The sequence below is a fragment of the Otolemur garnettii genome, unplaced genomic scaffold (assembly GCF_000181295.1).
Source record: "Otolemur garnettii isolate 467f Iridium unplaced genomic scaffold, OtoGar3 scaffold00008, whole genome shotgun sequence".
Lineage (NCBI taxonomy): Eukaryota > Metazoa > Chordata > Mammalia > Primates > Galagidae > Otolemur > Otolemur garnettii.
Window position 1 is genome coordinate 29,879,924 of NW_003852403.1, and position 22,506 is coordinate 29,902,429.

The 22,506-nt window shown below is 34.7% G+C and overlaps 1 protein-coding gene across 16 annotated transcripts in view; it reads left to right on the forward strand.

The window, feature by feature from the left end:
• The window catches only part of PCDH15 (protocadherin related 15), a 691,874-nt gene that overhangs the window by 646,040 nt on the left and 23,328 nt on the right, over positions 1–22,506 (forward strand). For all 16 annotated transcript variants that reach the window (XM_003783651.1, XM_003783650.1, XM_023509543.1 and 13 more), the window contains 2 exons: positions 12,639–12,815; positions 21,512–21,730. In XM_003783651.1, coding sequence (XP_003783699.1) covers positions 12,639–12,815; positions 21,512–21,730 — 396 coding nt within the window. The remainder of the gene's footprint in view (positions 1–12,638; positions 12,816–21,511; positions 21,731–22,506) is intronic.

Sequence of the window (22,506 nt, forward strand, 5' to 3'; positions counted from 1 at the left end):
AAAAAAAAAAAAAAAAAAAAAAAGAAATGGGGGGACAAATACTTAGTTTAAGAAAATAGATTGATTTAAGTATAGACTGAAATAGATTGAAGACAAGAAAAATAAATTTATTCACAAGGAGTGATTATAATGAAGATACCAATATATTATCTCTAATATTTTCATTTTAACTTTTGTGCTTTGAAATATAAAAAGTAAAATGTAATGGAGAGAAAATAGTTGAAACCAGTATATTTTGTTCCTATTCCTTGAGGGGAAGTTGTTAGGCATATTCAAAAGTGAAACCCATTCCTAAAAATAAATGAGAAAAAAACTTTCCAGCCTTTTATTTTACAAATTTTTTTCATCCAAAGAACATAGAAATTGAAGAGAAAAGCCAAAAGAGAGAATGGGATATCTTAGTATTATAATCTGTTTTCTCTCTTTAAATGTCACATAATTGAGTTCCGTTTAGTTTTCAGAGCTTTTGTCTGTGCCACATAAAAAGTAATTAGAGAACAGTCACAGTGTGAAAATGAGTACCTAATTATATATTGTTTTAATAAAACCTTTAAGTCACAGTTGCTTTATAGACTGCCAAAATATATAGTGGACATTTATTTATTTGTTAATGAATTGTCCTTCTCACTCTCTCTTTCTCCTTTCTTTCATTTTCCATACAGTTTAAATGGAAGGAGTAATACAGCATCATCACGTTTTATGCTTTTAATTTAGAAGTTTTGTAAAATACTTTTTATTTTCATAACACATTGCACCCAGTGTACAAGATAAATATAGCTCTTCCCTGGGAGGTTATCCCCCTTAACAAGAGTCAATTCTTTTATTCTCTTAATCATATATTTGCTGCTTCTCTTAATCTTCATCAATTTATTCACACATTACCTTTCTCTGTGCTGCTGGTTTTTTATGTGAGGAGTAAATTAAACATGTTTATCTGAGAAAATTCTGTTTGTATCAGCAAAGTCAAAAATGCTATGTTAGATGCTCTCATTTATATCTAAGGTGTCTTTGAGGCTAAATTGAATTATTTGTGTAGTCCGCCTTATGGCAAAGAGAATTTAGGAGTTTATAAGGATAAACAGCAAAACAAGATAGGAGAATTGAAAATGAGTTCTGAAAAATGTCGGAAACAGAGGAGAAAGAAATAAAAAAGAGGTGAAAGTGAAAGTAAGTAATGACAATTGCTTCAAATCCCTGTAGAATCTGTACAGAGTGGTCACCAATGTGACTTTCAACTTCTTAGGGCCAAAGCAAAAGGTGGAAACATGTAAGTTAAGATGCAAACAACAACGGCAAACCCAGAATCAGTTACAAACCTCATAAAACCAAATCATTTGGGGAGAAAAGAACTATTTCTGAGTGTGATTCTAGATAAAGGGTGACTAGTTCTATCTTTTAGGATGTCATGGAAAGGGTCAGAATATCAGGAACTGTAGTCCTCTAGCCATCTGCAATGCCTGTTGATTCTTTTAGCCAGGCTTTTGATGAAAATATTGATAAATACCTGGAGTGGACCCCCCTATGTTACTAGTTAACTATGTGTATTAGCCATTTACTTCAATAAAAGGCCAAGTAAGGTTTATAGTCATGCAATGGAATAGTTTCTGCAACCATCAGAATAGCTAACATTTATGGCACTCTTCGTATTTGTTGGGTTTTGTTCACATAATGAATGTTATCTCATTAATTTCTTTGTAGAGAATCTTTGAAGGTAGATATTATTACTGTTCCCCCTTATACAAATAAGTTCCTTAAAACTTTGAGAGTTTGATTCCACAAAGGCCCAGAGAGCTAGTAGTCGAGGGTTCATTTTAATCTACGTCCATCAGATAGTAGCAGACTATCCCTCTCCTACTTTGCTTCTTCGGAGGCAAACCTAATTAAAAATCCAATGCTTTTTTTTTTTTTCTTGGTAGCATGCAAGACCAGATATTCTCACCAAATGGTAATTTTAATTTGGTTCATTTCTACAGATAAATAGATAATCGAGAAGAGGGCAGCTATGATAATTCTAGTGTTAAGAAATGCTAAGGCAGCCAGGAGTAAATACTTGTCTTAGCTATAAAATTGTTTCAGTAAAGACCTTACACTTTACTTTTTTATAATATAATTTATAGTTAAAACTAATTAAAGATGCATATGTAGATAACTGGATAAAGTGATGCTGTAAATTAAAATTTAAAAGCATCTACCAAAAATAACTTGTTTGAAGAATAAGTTAAGGGATCCAGTTGTTTTTTGACACCCTAGTCTGTGATAAAAAAGAAAGGCCATCCACATGGGAAAAATGTTTCAATTGAATATGCCTTACAAGGTGTATATCTTTATTCTAAGGAAATCATTTAGATGAATCTTTTTACATTGGGGATACATTAGCTTGTAGTAGCACACAAGAATAGGATTCCATAAAATTTGTAATTAACTCTATTAAAGTATTTCCTTAAAAGTTTTTAATTTTTACAACTTTTTCTAAATATGAATAATTGTATAAATATCATGAGTATATTATAAAGCATTTAGGTGAGAATGGAACAATAAAAGCCTAAATTAAAATCTAATATTTATCCAATAATTATAATTATTATCCTAACTCATTAGCACATCATTCACTTCTTAGCAGGTCAATCACAGCTAGCTCTTTGTTTTTAGAAAGTTTGTCTTATTCTGCGATATATTTGTATGTACTACTTGTATTTTAATAAATATATCGCTACCAAGAGTTTAGATTCAGGGAAATTTTTGGCATCACCAAAACTCTTTCTTTTTGGATGTTTTAAATTGATATATAAGAATTATACACATTTTCAACCTCACTGATTCTTTATTCTTTGATCAATACCTTTGTTGATGCTCTCTATTGCATTTTTCATTTCATTTATTATTTTTTTCAGCCATAGGATTTCCTGTTTGACTTTTTTATTATTTTAATCTCATTGTTAACTTTTTGTGATAAATTTCTGAATTGGTTCTCTGTGTTTCATAGAAGTTTGTCACGCTTTTTGAAATAGTTGTATGATAGTTTGTTCCTTGTTTCTTATTTTGTCCATCTGGTGAGGTCATATTTTACTAAACATTCTTGATGCTTTTGGAGGTATGATGATTTCTGCACATTGAGTGATTAGGTAGTCATTTTAGTCTTTATAATGTGGATTTATTTGTGCCTGTCCTTCAGTGGGCCTTCCAAATTCTCTAAGTCTACCAATTGTTATGTCCCTATGCTTGTGCCTGCTGCAGCCATCTCAGCACCAGAGGATGCTTTAAGCCCAGATCTGCCACAAGTTGAGGAAGAGCTCCAAGGTCCATCTGGATTTCCAGCCTGATGGAACTGACCAAATCTAAGGAGGGTATTGGGGCTAAGTGGGAATGCTGGCCAGTAACATAAAGTCCAGGGGACTGATCAGTGACTCAGACGGGCATTCTTCTCAGCAGGTCTCACCACAAATGGAGTAGATCTTCAACTGCAGCAATAGAATCTAGAGCTAAGACTCGCCCCACTGGGATCTGGTATAGGACAGAGGTTGGAGGGTTTGTTAGGGATTCTCAGACAACCAGAATATGTAATATAGGAAAATCTCCTTTGAGTTCTTAAGCAAGTGGCTCTTATTTAGGATCTTAGCTAAGGAAGACCAGAACAGTGTCTTTGGGCAAATTTCAGGTTCATGGCTGATATTGACGTCAGGAAGCAGATTAGAGTCCACCGAGGCACTCATATGTGCTGATGGTTTTGAGTGTAGGCTCAAGGCCTTGGCAAATGGTTTTGAGTGTAGGCTCAAGGCCAAACAGGGTTGTAGCCAAGCCTCAGGAGGAATAGGCCTTTTCTGAGCTTGAACCCCAAATCAAGCTCTGTGGAGCGTATTAGCCAACTTGTTGTCTGCCTGCACACTCAAAATAACCCTCGTGGCCTTCACCAGCATTTCCTAACTCCTCCCTGAGTCCTCAAGTGCCTCTGGAGAGACTTTTGACGGTGGTGGGTGAAGAATCCTTGTTTCTAAGGGGGAATATGAGTGAGTTACTTTGTATTCTGCCATGTTTTGGTGACATCCTAATCCAGCATTGTAATTCTTTTTAAGTAAATGCAATAATTATGTTCTTACTTTTCTGTCTGGCTAAATCTTTGTAATGCTAATAATACTAAATAGCACTAAAATACTGATAGGAAAGCAACTTGGAACCATGCAAGAAATGTAGTCAACCAACACCTTCTTTTTTGTGTACATGGTGATGAATAGTATTGAATTTTCAACATGTTGAATGAATGCTCTTGGTTAAAAATATTTTGTATGTCATGATGTCTGCATGGGTACAAGTGATAAGCCAAAACCTAAGAAGAAAAATATCTTGTGCAAATTAACTTTTCTTAGTTATGGAGCAAGAAAGGGAAAGAAAAAGAGAGTACAAGTGGACCAAAGTCACCCTTTTATAATGAACCCACTCTGGGTTCTTTTAGTAGCATCCTAATTTTGCCTTTTTCAGAATGTCTATACAGTAGAATCTCTGTAAGTTGGCTATAATTAACTGATCAACGTATGGAGGTGGTCAACATAAGGAAGCAGGCCAACTAATACGTACATGTGGTACATGCTCTGTCTATGAAAATTAGGACAAGAAAAAGAGGTAGTCAATGTAGGGAACCATACAGAGTGCAGCCTTTCCAGATGTACCCCCTTTACTTAGTAATAGCTTAACATTACTCCTTGTCTTTTCATGGCTTGATAGTTCATTTATTTTTAGCATTGAATATTCCATTATCTAGATGTGCCACTGTTTATTCATTCACCTGTGTAAAGATAGTTTGGTTGTTTCTGAGTTTTGGCAATTATGGTCCAGGGAAAATTTATATAACAAATCTGAATTATCCTGACTACATATTTCTATAAAACTCAGTAATAATACTTCAGCTCTAAGCAGAATTCAAAATATGTGATTAATTGTATTACAAAAACAGATTAGACTAGAGATTAGAACAATCCAACAAATGTCACTGTTGTGAAATAATTAGAGCAATGATTAGTGCATTGGCACAGCGGCACCTTAAGGTGAAAATATGCATGATATTAGTGCTAATGTGCTAGAAATTGAGAGATAGTCACTTCAGCAAAGATAATGTATTGGAAGATAACTGGGAGCTTATGTTATCATCAACAGAATGAAAAACTAGAGTAATTATAGACAAAGGCTGCTCTGGAGGCCAGGGAAGCATCAGGAATAGTTTTCTATACAGTAGGAGTCTGGTGAGGATGTTGCCCCTTATGTGGGTATGTGGGTGGATTCCACCTGTTTTAAACTCTTTTGTCTTTGACGTAAGAATGAAATTTCACAGAGAAAAAAGGGTTAGTATGGGTCAAAGAGAGTTTTTCTAGCATGGGGCTAGGGCACATTGATGCCCCTAATTAAAGTTACATGAAACGTGACTGTTAGAGACAAAGTTAATTCCTCAAATCAGAATCAGAATGCCATTCAGAAAAGAACATGAACACTGGTAAGGGAAAAATCCACACATCCACATGTAAAATAAGATTATTAATGCTTTTCATCAATATCTTCTCGTTATGTCTTTTATGAGGATTTAATACGATTGCTACGGTATAGATACCACAGTCCTAAACATGTAATTTTATCCAACATGGAAACAACTGATAAAAGTTGCACTGTGGCTTTTGTTTCCCAGTCAGTAGGCAGGACACAGGATGGCACTTCATTGGCAAATGGGAAGGAAAAACAACTTTGATCGATTACACTTCATTTGTTATTATCATTCCTTGTGGCAAAAAAATAAATAAAGCTTTTTTATATTGCATATTATTTCACAATTTGGTTGAAAAGATTTTTTTTTTATAATTAAGCAGTGCTGACCAAAATTCACAGATATTAGCTAACAAAATAATGGCAAATATGATTGGAGATTTTGAGACCTTTTCGCTTTATCTTAGCTATATCATAGAGCACCTTTGTTGGTTGGGTTATCATTACAAAAATATCACTGACTGCGTGGTTCAAACAACAGAAATTTATTTTCTCATGGTTCAGAAGCTCAAGGTGCCTGCAAGGTTGGTGTCTGGTAAGAACTCTCCTCTGATGGAGAGGTCTGAACCTCTCCTGCTGATGGCTGCCCTCTCATTATATGTTCACATGACCTCTTTATGCATATGGAGAGGAAGCAAGAGAGCTCTCTGGTATCTATTGTTATAAAGCCATTAATCTTATTGGATCACCCTTTATTCAACCTTAATTACTGCCTTAGAGACCTCATGTCCAAATATAGCTATACTATATATAGGGCTTCAACATATAAATCTGAGTGAGGTGTAAACCTTAAGTTCATAACACAGTAAAAATAAGATAAGGAATAATGTGTATTATTTTCTTTCATATATACTTTGCTAAATGTCCTTTGACTATCACCTTCCATGGTTGATAACACGTAGAATAACAAAGATGAGTATGCAAAAATTTTCATTAGCTGTCTGCCTGTACTATATGTCAAATAAAAAATTGAGGAGGGGAGAAAATTCATTCTGAAGTATTGTTGTAAAAGAGGCAAGAAAGATCCTGCATAAGGGGAGGGGAACTGTTGTGATAGGAAAAATTCCTTGACTGAGAGAATTGGGAAGATAAGAGCTTTTATAAGGGAGAAGTAAACCAGAATGGGGTGCGGGCAAGAGGGAGGATTGAACAGTAGCTCAGAGTTTATGCTCTGACAATAGCCTATTCCAAAAGATGTTTTAAAGACGGGCTTAATGGAGTCTTAGGCTAGGGCTAGATCAACGTCAAGGGCACAGAAGAAAATCAGTTTAACCGAAGTTTGGTTAACAGGTATTTGGATTTCATTGATTAGTGGGTACAGAACAGTTCAATTAATTGCTCTTGAGGCAAAGAATAGAAATTTGAGGATTGGTGTCTTTCTTTCTCCTGGGTAAACAGGAGTCATGAGCCTTATTTACATCATAGAGGAAGCATAGTCCTCTGCACTTAGCAGTTTCCCAAACAAAAAAGGATGGAGTACTTCTTAACCATAGCTGTTTTCCAGGAACGCAGGGCATAGGTAAAATTCACCTAAAATTTAGGTGGAAAAGAGTGTCTGATCCAAATCAAAATCTCAGTTTTCCAGGAACACATTAGTTGACATGCTTCAAATATGTGTTTCCTTATTTTGTGTTCAGCTAGCACTACTCCATTAGAGGCCCACAAAAAATTGGCATTTTTAAATGCAATATCAAACCACTCAGCAGTTATGAAATTATAAAATACAGGTACTACCTCCTATCTAAACTCAAAAGAACAGTCTAGATCCAGTTTTTAGATTAATTTTTAAACTAGGCAGATTCCCCCAAGCAATTCTTCTGTGAGGGGAGGGAGCTAAAAGGTTGTGGAAGTAGTTTCTTATATATTTTGGGAATCAATTTATTATTAGATACATGTTTTGCAAATATTTTCTCTCATTCCATCGGGTGTGTTTTTACTGTTGATCTTTCCTTTGCTGCGCAGAAGTGTTTCAGTTTCTTTAGGGCCAGGCCATCTATTTTTGCTTTTATTGCCAGTGCTTTTCGTGTCATATCCAAACATCTTCTGCACAGCCTCATGTCAGAAAACTTTCCTCTGTTTTCTTCTGGGAAGTCTTATCAGAATGTTGGAGAAAGGGAGCAGAAATGGTGTCATGGGACTTTAGCAGAAGAAGGTAGGTGGAAATTCCACTAGTTTTCAGAACAGAAGGATTATTGGTAACAGCCATTGTTTGAGTAGTCTGGGATGGCATCAAGAGAAGCAACAGAGGAACAGATGGATGACAAAGTCAAGTGAAAGAAGGGACATCTGTGAGAACCACGACGCATGTGGTCACAGTGGAAAATTCCCCATTCTCCGGGCATTTTATGGAATTCAATAAATACTTCCAGCTTTGTTATTTTTATTGTTTTGCATTACAATGCACATTCTCCACATTATAGACCTAAAGTATCACCAAACTGTATACAGTACCAAATGGTATAAATTACTTCCACTTTCCTTGAAATGTTAACCAGCTTTAATAATATATTATATACACTATCATTATAGCACTGTCACCATGAAAATGTTTCCTCAAATACAAAACACTGGGTGTGATAAGGAAGCAATTCAGACAATTCAAGATATGTAAGACAAAGCACAGAAGGCATCTTTGCCTCATATTCAATAGGAAAAAGCAGCTTGTACTCTGAAAAGATTTGTCCTACCTTAAAATCATGTACATCTAGGTACACACTTCGAGGAAGATAATAGTGCATTCTAAATTGATCTGTAGGCTTTAGTCTCTCCTTTATGTTTTTTGAAACATAAAAATGATCTATAAAAGTTGACTATTTTAAAAGTTCCTATTTTAAAATGGGGAACCACGAAAAGCCAGCATTTATCAAGGTCAATGTATAATTAATATATGTTTGTGTTCGATTAAATATTGTGTTTCTTGGTTTATCTTGTAAGATTTATATGGCTTGCAAGTGGGTTCATATTTAAGCATAACAGTGCATATAATAGAACTATATTATATGATTCATATATGGCTAATATATGGGCTAATTAATATACAGGTTAGGTTGCTGCTTCTCTTTCTCTAAATTATTGAGTAGGTTGAGCATTTAATAAATCCTTCATCTTCTTAAACTCTTTATTTACTTGTTTTCCTATATCTGCTCTCAGCTCCTAATCACAGCACAGTGGCCATTGTGCTTTTAAACGCAGATCATATCACTTCAATATTTTACACCCAGGGATAGATCCTTATTTCACTCAGAACAAATGGTAATGCCCTTACAATCCTAAAAGTCCTTGTGTGATCTTCTTTGGCCCCAGTGGTATCAGAACGTTAGCACAAGCAGTTAGCAATTCATTCCCTTTTCCTAGAACACTCTTTCCTCATTATCACATTACATGTTGTTCCCTAAAGCTCTTGCTAAAAATAAATATGATTTTTCTGTGTTGGGCATCGTGACTCATGATTGTAATCCTAGCATTCTGGGAGGCCAAGCCAGGTGGATTGTTTGAGACCAGCCTGAGCAAGAGCAAAACCTTGTGTATCCTAAAAATAGAAAAAATAGCTGGGCTTTTCAGCAGGCGCCTATAGTCCTAGCTTGGTAGACTGTGGAGAAAGAATCACTTGAGCCCAAGAGTTTGAGGTTTTTTGTGAACAATGATACCATGGCACTCTACCCAGGGCAACAGAGCGAGACTTGGTCTCAGAAAAAAAACACAATAAAACATGCTTTTTCTGAACACTCTTACCAATTTTATTGTTCCATTATCCATTCTTTGTCTCGTCCAATTAGAGTGTAAATTCTGTAATGTGAGAGACTCTTGTTTTGTTCACTGATTTGTTGCCTGTGTTTAAAATAGTGTCTCAGGCTGGGCGTGGTAGCTCATGCCTGTAAGCCTAGCTCTCTGGGAAGTCGAGGCAGTGGATTGCTTGAGCTTACAGGTTGGAGACCATCCTGAGCCAGAGTGAGACCTTGTCTCTAAAAAGAGTTGAACATTGTTGTGGTGCCTATAATCCTAGCTACTTGGGAGGCTGAGGCAAGATAATCGCTTGAGCCTAAGAGTTTGAAGTTGCTGTGAGCTATGATACTACAGCACTCTACTGAAGGTGACAAGGTGAGACTCTGTCTAATAAAATAAAATAAGTGTCTGGCCCATGATAGGTATTCAATAATTACCTTGTTAATGAATGAATGAATGAATGAAAAATTCCTACTTAACACATACCTAAGTATTCTTATAATATTATCAGTCAGCTCTTAGTCCAACTTCTACATTTTCAAACTATGAAAATATAGATTTATATGAAGACTTTTTCTCTAAAAAATGTTGGAGAAAAGGAAATAGGGAGTTAATGAGTTTTAAAAACATATGACTATATTGTTTTTATTATGCCCATTATAAAAAATTCAAGTGACATGTAAAGGAGAAAGTTATAAAAAAGTAAACTCAAAATTTTACCACCCATTCCTAAGTAGTATATAAACATTGTTACAGACATTTCTGTTGATATGTTTGTGTGTGCTTTTATAATATAAATTATAATATAAATATAACAAGTTACCATAGATAAACATCATTACACATCTCTCTATACACACACACGTCATGAAATCTGCATACAAATATGTAATGAAAATATAGATAAAAAATCCTTAGTCTAACATAGATGATAAGTGGAAAGATATATTTTACAATATGTATTCTCACTTAAAAAATATTACATTTAGTTTTAAATATATTCGTTAGAAAAAGATGCCGGAGAAATACAGATTATGACACATTTCTCTTCATCATAAAATATAACTTATCCCAAAATATATCTAAAAGTTCAAGAAGAAAATGTTCAGGGAGAAGCCATTGTGGCATGCCTTAAATGGCATCATTTATTCTTAGACTTCTTTGATTTATGATTCCCTACTACCATGAAGGGATTAGTACAGTCATATTTCATTACACATCTAATTTGTAGTCATATATGATTCTACAATATTGTACTGAAATATAGAAAAAGACAGAGGCTCAATTGACATGTTTCTTCATTGTAGAGCAGCATCCTGTTAATTTATACACACGTGAAGCATATCCTCGGAACATATCCAAACAACCCCTAAATGCATCAGAGTCATAAATATGATGTATTTAAACAAATAGCTGCCTACTTTCTGTATGCATATTGTATTGACCCGTGTACTTAACATTTGTTCGCTTTTTGATTTGTGAATAATACTAGTAAGAAATATGCTTTCTTAAAAATTCAATAAATTGATTAAACGTCTTGAATGAATTAGAGGTGAGAAGGAAGCTTATTAATACAATGGTTTAAGCCAAATAAATATTAATAAAAATAATAATCATTTTAATAGAATGGTTACTATGTGCTAACAACTGTGCAACGATTTGTGTTAAAGCTCTAAATTTCATGCACACACAACCCCATGTCGTAGATGAAACCCTTAGTTTTCTATTTAAGGGAACTGAGACTGTGCACGCTGAAAATCACTTGTCTAAGTTGATGCAATTGATAAATAAAGGAATTGGAAAGGGAAGGCCAACCTCTGTGCTCTTCAATGCTCTATTATTCCTTTTTATGCCTCCTACAAAATGTCAAGAGGATAATGTGGTTTGACTTTGAGGCCTCACTTATTTTTGTTAAGTGAGCAGAAGTCTCTCAGGAGAATCCTAAAACACAGGCTGAATGATATTAAACCTGTGTTTCCCAGCACATCCATTCTTTTCAGGTTCCCAGAGAAACTCCATTCGATTATTAACTGGTATTTGCTAAGTGAATTTATTCCTTTTATCTACACCATCTTTTCTGTATTCTTCAAGGATCTCATAGAAAAGAAATAGAAAGAGAAACCAGTTGGCATGGGTTGGTGAGAAAAAAGGAAATAACTAGTATTTCAGGAAGACAGCCCTCATCTGTGCTGATGTATAAAAACTTAAACAACCAAACATGTCACTACCATTGGCAGTGTCCCCTGGCATGCCCTGAGATAGTCATTTCCTCTGATGTCTAGTATTGTCATTGTTTTTGTAAGAAGGGCAAACCAAGCACATACCCGATTCTTAAGGCAACACATTTTTAACAGAGCTGAAAGTGGGTCAATTTTGTCATCAGAAGCAAGGTGAATTTCTCTTGTATCAAAAACTTTAGAATATGTTACCATTTACTTCCCAAAATACCTTAAAAGTATAGATTCCAAAAGGAGCATCTAATCTATAAAGAAATTTTACAGCATTTTTCCTGTATAGTTTACATAAATCAAAATTTACCTGCCTTTAAATTTATAGGAACATTTAATAATATGCATTCTAATGTTTATCTACAGGGTTAATCATATACAGTTTTAATAAGAAATAGGACATTAAGGAAATTCATATTTGCAGAAATACAAGAAATATTTATATAGCTATTATCTGTGATATAATTATACAGTTATACAATTCAAAACAATACATTTTCCAGGTATTAGTTCACACTGGTTCATTTTTTATTGAAGGAAAATGATTCTATACAAGATGGGATACTGTTTAATTGTATTCACCTATATGTATGGCATCTGAGATTTGCATACCATATTTTTGTCTTTACATAGTAAACCTTCCATTGCAAAATATCTCTACATCTCCCATTGCTATACTGCTCTAAGTATTTTTATACTCTTAGGAAAACCGACATCCTTGTCCTACACCTTACATATAGCTATGTGGCATGTATCACAAACCCTGCTGGGAAGTGTAATTTATGACAACCACCCTATGAAGTCAAGAGTTCTAAGAGTCCATGACTCCCATAAAGTACAGACAGCTTTATTTGTACAGTGTAGTTGGCATTTCCCATGAGCCACTTAAAAGCTGAAATGGTATCATAAATTCAAAAAGTCCAAACGTAAATAGGACATGGGCGATGACCTCTTTCTACTTATTCAGCTTCCAGCATCATTGGGAGCTAAATATTGCAATCATATAGAGAATTTTTTCAAGGGTTTATATTCAGTAAACATTAATAAAAACCAGGTTGTCATTATTTTCTTTTATTAAATGTCATTGCAAGTTGAGGGTGATTTTTTTCCTGTGGCCTGGCAAGCTCGTCAGAATGTCATGTTTGTACTTTGTTTGATTCATAGGATTTTGGATCGCTACGTTCAGGAGCAAATTCCTGGTGCCAAGGTTGTGGTGGAGTCCATCGGTGCTCGCCGGCATGGAGATGCCTTTTCTCTAGAAGATTACACCAAATGTGACCTGACAGTCTATGCAATTGACCCTCAAACCAACAGAGCCATCGACAGAAATGAGCTTTTTAAGTAAGTCCTTTTTGTTGTCTGTAACAGCTCTCTGGTTACCATGGCACCCATAATCCTGAATAAAAGACTTAAAGTTTAAAACCCACACGTTAGTTGTTGAAAATGTAGTGTAAGTAAAAAGTCAGAGGCAATGCCTAGGTCCTCATGCCTAAAAGTTTTCAGGTCCAGGCTGGCTACAGTGACTTCAGACTGTTCTTATGGGTGTCATAGAGTATGTTTTGCTTATAAGCAAGGAACAGCTCCTGGAGATCATCTTACCAGCAGCTCCCCACGCGGATCCAGGCCCCTGGCTATTTGAGAGGAAAGGACAGATTCTTAATGTGCCAGCTGGCCTGCAGCAGTTTCAGTGGGCTTGACTTCTAACAAGAAATCCAGCTTTCTTACAGGTCTGCTGAATCAGCAAAAACTAGTATTTGATTTCTCCCTTGACTTAGAGGTGGATAGCAGGAATCATCAGTCCCATTTAAGTTCAGGCCCTTTGTGACATTTCTTTCTGGTATGAATCTAAATGTTTGAGTTATAAATCCTAAAAATAAGGAACATGCAGAATCTTTAACAAAACGCTGTTATATATTTTCCCTTGGATGTAATTCTAGCACATTTCAATCTTGTTCTTTTTTTTTTTTTTTTAAATCTATTCACAATTTTTGCTTTACTCTGGTGACACCTAGTGTCCAGAGGTTCTTGGAATAAAATTTTATCTAAATGAAACACATTTTAAATTTAAAAATGTATCTATATGTAATAATATGTATGATTTAAATAGTTGATATGCATCTATACACACACACAAATATGTACCAAACTTCATAATATCAGTACTTAATTTTTCTTTGTCTATACATTCTAACAAGTAGGTAAATAGATCCAAACATAAATTTACATATATAACCACAGGTGCATACACTTTTATTTGGTAAATACCAATTTATTTATTTTTATTAAAACCCATAAATTATTTAGTTTTAATTTAAATCTGTTTATCAACAAAATTTCACTCTTTTTATTTTGGCAATAATAAAATAATAATTTATAATAAACTTAATTTTTTTTAAAAGCCATTAGTTTTTAAGTATAGTATGCATCAGCCGATTTTAGGTAGATGTCTGGGCTATGTGTAAGATGTCCTCCTACTTACTGTGGGGAAATACAGATGACTGAACGAATAACTGTCTTTCTCAGCCTTGATAATCACCACCCAAAAGAACTAAGATTTAGATGTACTTTTGTATTTTTTTATTAATTTAATACGTTTATTTAGAAACATATCTTTTAATTCATTCATTTTTCTCTTAATAGTCACTATTAGCACTTTTCTTGTTTATTTATTTTTCAAACAGTTTGACTGATTTATAATCTATATACATTAAGTTCAACCAGATAACTTTAAATGGTTTCAGCATAGATATGAAGTTATATGATGATCACCATAAACAATTTTAGAATATTTTTGCCCACCCTTATTAATTATCAGCCATTTTCCACCCTCCCTTGTTCCCTCAGCCCTAGGCAACCACTAGTCTCCTTTATGAGATGAATAACTTAAAAAAATACTTACTGTTTATTGCTGTCACATTCCACCAATTACACACAATAACATAATGCGTGGCATCATGTATACTTTTGTTATTTATTTAATTTTATTTGGATACTGTGTTTTCTATATACACTGCTATTGTTGCTGTTGTTTAATTTAATGATAGATTGAGTTTAAGATGTTTTTCCTATATCTGGACATATCAATTTTCTTTAGGGTGTTAGCCTGGTCTTAAAGGGGAACATGATCAGTATTGTAATTTGAATTTGAACTGGCAAAGATTTTAGGTATAAAATATTTGGAAACAAGCCACTTGGGTTTCCACTGACACAGTGAAGTACAAGATCAACATCTTTTATTCTAAATAAGTTTTCTAAATTATACTGTGGAGAGTAAATATCTAAATTCAATAGAATAACTATTCTAGCCAGGAGGGAAAGGGGAACTGAGAGATTATCTAATAATCAAAACTGCTTATATTAAGGAAAAGGCAGAGATAGGCATGGAGTATTAGAATTGTGCTTTATCAGTCTTCCTTTGAACTAGTAGCTGAGAATCACTAATCTCTTTTAAAACCTGGAATTGTTCCTTAAAATATTTTATAACAATATTATGCATATGTGTGTGTGTGTGTAAAATTCAAGTCTGGTAATGTACAGGTATTTAGCATTTATTCTGTAACTATCAGACGTATTGAAATTTAATTTTTAACACTGAATATATGAGGACGTCGATTGGTACCTAATGCTCAGGCCAATGGAAATAGGATTATTCTCTCAATTTCTACTTATCCTAAAATCTAAGATTCTAAGGACACCAGAACTCTCAGGCCAGAGGACCAAGTAAGATAATAATAATAATTCCTCCAGGAAGTTTATTTTAATTTCAAAAATGAATTTAAAATATTGAAAATCCTTTTAAAAACCCCATAAATTCACAAATAAGCCTGGAATGACTTTTTAACAACATGTTAATAATTTATTCCATTTGGCAAACTTATTGGTATTTTGATTTTTTTTCTTTTTGGTTACCTGAATTGCTTAGACTTCTGTCATAATTATATATTAATTTTATCCTGATTTTATTTCCTCATAATCCTGAATTTATTAGATCCAGACTTTTTGGTCTTTTTAAATATTTCTTTCTAGAATATCATCAGACATTATATCTTTAAATATTTATTATGCTCCATTTTCTCTTTATTTCTTTTCTGAGATTTCAGTACAATTCTATTTTTCCTTATAGCTTTTGGATGATCTGTCCTGGTTCTCCCCCCGCCCCCACTTCCACACACCCATTGTTTTTTCTTTGCATTTTAGTTGGGATAATTTTTATTGCCCTGTTGTCATGTTTGCTGTTTTGTCTATGTTAACCTGCTGATGAGCTCATTGAAGACATTATTCATCTTGCCATCTTCTAAAGTAGAAACTTCAAGCATTTTCATGAGATTTTCATCTTATCATTTCTACCAGGGATCTGAATTTCCCCGTTGCTTCAGGCATGTTCTCCACCTTCAGCTAGATTCTGTAATGTGATCAGCAGAGTGTTTCCAAGGCCCTATCTGCTAGTTCCAAAACCTCGGTGATCTCTGTCTGATGCCATTACCTCCTCATTTCATGAAAACAGGTGTGGAAGAACAGTAAAGACTGAGAAAAAATAAGACTTTATTTCTGCAAACGAATAGCTTTCTTCTGATGAGTAAATATGTTCAGGAGTTACTCAGGGATTTTTGTTGTTGCAGTTGCTTTCACTGAGAACCTGTGGTGCTGTGGGCTTTCTTAATCTCGCGCCAGCCTCAGCTCTCAGCATTTCCTACTTGCCTGTACCACAGAAGGGGTTCTCCCCACACGTCGCTCTCTCTCACACTGGTAGACACCTTATACTTGTTGGTTGGCTCTACTCTTATGGTTGGGGTTAGGAATGGGGTGGAGGGTTCAACTATTTTTCTTGCCCAGCCTTCGTGTTAAGCCTTGTGGTGAGTTTTTCCAGTGCATCTTTCTTTCCCTCCTTCTCTTGGCAGCCACACTTGTCTTCATATTTGCAGTGGGTCATGGGTGCAAGAGAGACTCCTGTCCCTCCCCAAGTAGACTTCATCTTTCCACTAGTGCAAGATCTTATTTGCAAGAGGACTTCCTGCTTCTCCCTCATATGTAGAAAATTTTACTTAAGCCTCGTTCCTAGATTGCCTGCCCTCTAGTTCTGGGTCCACTTTCTTCCCTTCTCTCTGCTGGTTAAGGCTCTTGTTTCAATAGGGGACAGAAGTCTGGGAAATTACATGGTGGTTGGTGCCCACATCCCAGTCTTAGCTGATTACCTCCTACTCTTTCAATGTGAAGATTTTCTCTTGTGTGCTGCCTTGTCACCTGTGTACCTTATGGATGTTCATGGAAAAATGTTTGTGGGCAAATGTAAACTCCCTTTGTGTTTGTAGATCTATTACTCTAATCTTACAAGTTAGTATGCTCATAGTTTTTTGAAAATTTATTAAAATTTTATCTCATGTCCTAGTATTTGGTTTTATAACAGCTATTTTATCTTGTTCTGCCAAAGATGGAACAAAGCATGGGTTACCTCATCTTGGTGGTAATTGTCAAACTTGGGAATTTGCTTTTTGCTTGCATTGTGACCTTGACTCAAGAAAATTTATATTTGTATAACCTGGCTTTTTCTATCATTATGCATATTCTCTTTTGTCTTAAGAAACCATATGACTTCAAAATGAAAATTAATTAATTTTTTAAAAATAAGCAAATACAATTGTACCTTGTTTACATTTTTATATGTCCAGTGTGTTTACTGACAGTATATCCAAATAGTAAATAAGTGATGGAAAAGAAGGTAGAAATTGTATACTGTACAAACTACATTTAAAACACACTTATACTTTAAAATAGGATTTGCCTACCAACATGTGAGAGAACATCTTTCAATTTCTTAAATGCAGGAAGAAACATAAAAATTCAGAATACTGAGAATCCATATCAATGACAAATTAATATTAGAATCTAGTTAAAATAAATATGTGAGTAATGGAGAAAATTTTTGGTAGTGTATTCATAATTTGTTTCATTACACAGAACATTATTAAGTGGAAAAAGTGTAGCTGTGTAAAGCCTGTTTCAGAGACCTAAGCTGTGTGACTGTAAGAGAAATAGAGAATTTGTCAGCTGTATAGGTGTGGGATTTTGTGAAGTATAGAATACATTCTCCTGCCAATCCTCCAGTTCTTTCTTTCTACATCATACACTGCAAAACTAATATCATTATTGAGGCATGATGCAGGGTAATCTGGTGGTTATACATTGTACTCTAAAAGTTGTGTTTTATACCAGTAAATGGAGGCAGAAATACATGTTCATACGGGCTCCGTTAGGTGAGAAAATCTGAAGACATGATACTGGTTTAGAAACTTATCTCCAGATTATAGAGCAATAATCAATTAAAGTTGGCTATGTATTGTAAAGAGACCTGGGCACCTCACACTTAGACATACAAAAGGTTTGCATGTAGCAACTAAGTACACCATAGATTAAGATAAAGAGAGAAACCACATTCCTTCATTGATGTTGAATGGGGATAGTTTTGTCTCTTATCCAGGATAAGTAAGCAGGGGGGAAATGGGAACAGTAATAAATATTGAAAAACAATTGAGATCCTGATGATTCAGAGGTATAATTCATAACTCTGGAAATATTCTCCGAAGGAAATTGGAAACCGTTTAACATTTTCAGTAGAAAGCAATATAGTCTGGGTTACCAAAGTGGCATGTGTGTTTTATTATATAGCTTGATTATTTCCTCTGTCTCTGACAAAAGAAATCCCCTTTCTCTTGTGAGAACGGACCCTCTTCAACAGGGTGGTAGTCTTCAAGTGCCTCCCCCTCAGGCCAATGGGAGTGTTACTAGTTCTCCCTTATCCACAGCTTTGCTTTCTGCTGTTTTGATTACCTGTGATACAGCACAGTAAGATATTGGGGGAGAGAGACCATACTCACACAACTTTCATTACAGTATATTGTTATAATTGTTCTATTTTATTGTTAAGTATTGTTGTTTCTCTCTTACTATGTCTAACTCATAAATTAAACTTTATCAAAAATATGTGTGTACAGTATAGAAAAAATCATAGTACACACACACACATACATATACGTATGGTCTGGTACTACTCACAGTTTCAGGCATTCCCTCGGGTCTTGGACTATATCCTGTGGGAGGAGGGGACACTGTTGTAGGCCATTTCTCTGCTGGCAGAGATTGGTTATGAGTCAGCACACATTCTGGGGAGGCCACTTATATTCCTTTTTTAGGGATTTTAGGACACAGGTGAGTTCCTCCTCCTAAATTAGAAAAGATTCTAAACAAGAGCCAGAAGGTTCTCAGGGACATTAATTTTTTTTTAACCTCGTTGAAACAATCACCTAAAATCGATTGCGTGCCTGATCTCAGCCTTGCCTAGAATGAGAAGACAGCTGAAAATTAAATTGACAACGTGAAGTACATACACAAAAATCTCCCTATTAAGGTAAATAAAAAAAATTAAAAAGAGATCAAAATATATTTATAAGACAATTAAGATGCAGTCTAATAAATATTTCTGGGGTGAAAAACTGTAGTATTTATAGCAGAGAAAATAAAAACTCTGAAAAAATAAAGAGTTCATTACGTTACAAGCAAATCCAATGAAAAGGTGGTCATGTTCCCCTCAATAGCATCTGAATATGTTTAAAAATGATTGAAACAAATAAAAATGAAAAATGACTTACTCATAAAGAAAAAAATGTAAGCACTAATCATATCATTTGCATAATTAAATGTCAAAAGGTAAGGGAAACAAAATTAGTGTATTTTAAGAAAAAATGTTATGATTCAAGTGTTTTTACCTAGGCAAATTATTTTAAATGCAACATCTTAAAAGGAAAGATACTCTTTCTTTAAAAGAAGATGTTCTTTCCTTAAAAGAATGATATTTTCTTTTTAAGATGGTCCTTTCTTTTTTTTTTTTTAATAGAGACAGAATCTCCCTTTGTTGCCCTCCGTAGAGTGCTGTAGCATCACAGCTCACAGCAACCTCCAGCTCTTGGGCTTTAGGTGCCCGCCAAGGTGCCCGGCTATTTTTTTGTTGCAATTTGTCCAGGGCTGGGTTTGAACCCACCACCTTCGGTATATGGGACCAGCACCCTACTCTCTGAGCCACAGGCACCACCCAAGATGTTCCTTTCATGAAAATATAGAAATTCTAGGTCAGATATGGGCTCAAATCCACTCTGTTAGTAAAACAATTACTAAGGCATCACTTAAATTTATAATAAAAGTAACCAAAATAAATATCTAAATAATGAGAGTATTATAGTTTTAAAAGACCAGCAAATCTTCCATTAGGTGGTTTGGTCATGAACTACAGAAATGCAATCGAATTATAATCTGCAATTAATGGTCCTCCTCTGATTCTTCTTGGTTCTAATAATGTATTTCTTGTCAAACATAGAAATCTCTTCCCTTATCTGATCAACAATTCAAACAAAAAAGTTTTACTATTCTATTGCAGTACTTCTTAAAATTGCTAAACCTTTATTACATTCTTTTTAGCATGACTAAAAGTGATCTAGAGAAATTGCTATTAAAAAGTACATGTTGAATCTACAAAAATATATACGTAAAAAAACATCACCTTGATTGTCCTCTGAGTATATAGAAGGGTAGGTAAAGAAAGTATGTAGGTTTAAAACCAAGACTGAATTATCTGGTCTATGTCAAATTGGATGACTAACAAACTGCCTAACAGAATTCACATCTGACACCAGACACGTCTGTCCTTTTTATAGGTATGCCTTGAACAGTGTGCTAATTAGATTTAAAATCAGCATGATCACTTTGAACATTAGAAAATTTCAAAAATGAATAAAAGATCATTAAAAATGCACAGACATGTCGTTGGTTATATTTTGACAGTGGAATTTTGGCCATTTTTTTTTCTTTTGCCCTTTTTTGGTATGTTTTCTACATTAGTCAACATAAGCATTTTTATATTAAGGCATATACTTCAAAAATATTTTTACTTTGTATAGCTGTATAACCAAAGCACATAAAACATTGAGTAGTATCCTACTTTCAAAATGATTGATTTTTTTTTTATTAAATCATAGCTATATACGTTAATATAGTCATGGGGTACAGTGTGCTGTCCAAAATGATTAATCTTGAATATGCCAAGATATTAGTAGCGCTGTGGTTAAATTATGAGACTCCGAGTAATTTTTTTTTCTTGAACTACTTTGTGTTTCCCCATATTCTATAGTAAGACATTTAACCTTTACAAATAAAAATCATAAAAAACTTAAAAAAAACCCAACTGAGATATATTGTAGGTTTGTTTTATTAAGAACACAATGGTCTCATCCACATCTACATACATACTCATTGTTGGAATTGCACTTTTTCAAGGAAAGTTTTCCACGAACCAAAGGATTGAATTGACTACCACTGACTGTCCTTCCACCTACACCGAGAAGCTACTTGAATCATTTATTTTATCTTTTTTCTTCCAGCAGAAAAACCTTTTAATCCATTCAGTCTTTGCCCATAAAACATTGTTTTGGTTTGAAATTTAAGAGTGTTGATATTTTAAATAATGCGGTGGAAAACAAATATAGATTTTGAGTCTGAAGATATAACTTGGCATCTCAAATTTGATTTGACAAGTATATAGCTTTGTGGCCTGCAATAAATCAGTACTGTAATGTTCCATGTTTACAAGATTATTTGGCGGACCCAATGAAATAAAATGAGTGAACATATTTTTAAATGATGTTATATAATTAATGATATGGTATTTTATCCCATCTGAAAAACTTGATAATATAATCATTTCAGCACAATTAACTGATATTAACTTTAATGATATTGATAATTAGTTTTCTCAAGTTTGTAAGCATATAAAACAAGGGTCACATCTTGAACTATTTGGAAGTTTGTATACAGAATTAGAGTGACTCTTCTTTATTGCCCATGCTTTTTATATATCCTTTTCTTATTATTCAGATGACTTCTGACTCTGTAATTCAATTAAAAAATTAAAAGATTTTATAGAATGCACTTTATTTTTAAAAAGGTCTTTCTCTGCTAACATCATTCATTTTACCATTTATCTAACAATAAAGATTTTTAGATGGCAAGCTGCTTGATATCAATAAAGACTTTCAGCCATATTACGGGGAAGGAGGACGTATTTTGGAGATCCGGACTCCAGAGGCAGTGACCAGCATTAAGAAGCGAGGAGAAAGTCTAGGATACACAGAAGGGGCCTTGCTGGCTCTGGCTTTCATCATCATCCTCTGCTGCATTCCCGCCATCCTGGTCGTTTTGGTCAGCTACAGACAGTAAGTATTCAAAGATGCTAAACAAGAATAGTTCCCCGAGAAGGCATTGTCGAAACAATATTCAGTAACGTGGTTTTGTAATTGTAAGCTGTTGATAATGCAACAACTTCTGGGAATGCTCTATCTTTCTTTTATCAAATCACCCTCTTCAAGGGGAAAGCAATGCAAACTCTTAACGCATTTCTCACAGACAGCTCGATGTTCCCAATAATAGGGATATTACTTAGCTCCTGTGGTATTGTTTATGCCCCCCCCCCTTTTTTTGAGACAGAGTCTCATTATGTCACCCTCAGTACAGTGCCCTGGCATCCCAGCTCACAGCAACCTTAAACCCTTAGGCTTAAACGATTCTTTTGCCTCAGCCTTCTAAGTAGCTAGGACTACAGGCACCTGCCACAATGCCCAGCTATTTTTTGTTGAGGTTGTCATCATTGTTGTTTAGCTGGCACTGCCTGTGTCCAAACCCTCCAGCCTCAGGGAATGTGGCTGGTGCCAGAACCACTGTGCTATGGGCGCCGAGCCTGTTTATGCCCTTTTATAGGTGAAGAGCTCCTTTGGGAGAAGAAGTAATAGGTATCCTGGGGAAAGGCAATGCATGTCATGTGCAGATACTCACTTGCCCAGCCCCAAAGGAAAGTCTATAATCTCACTACAATGCCATAATAGCTTAGACCCATACTGTTAGATTTACATCTGTGCAGCTAATCACAATGTTAACAAAATCTTTATGAAATCCTAGCACACAATATGCACTTATCCCTGTGGTTTCTTCCCTC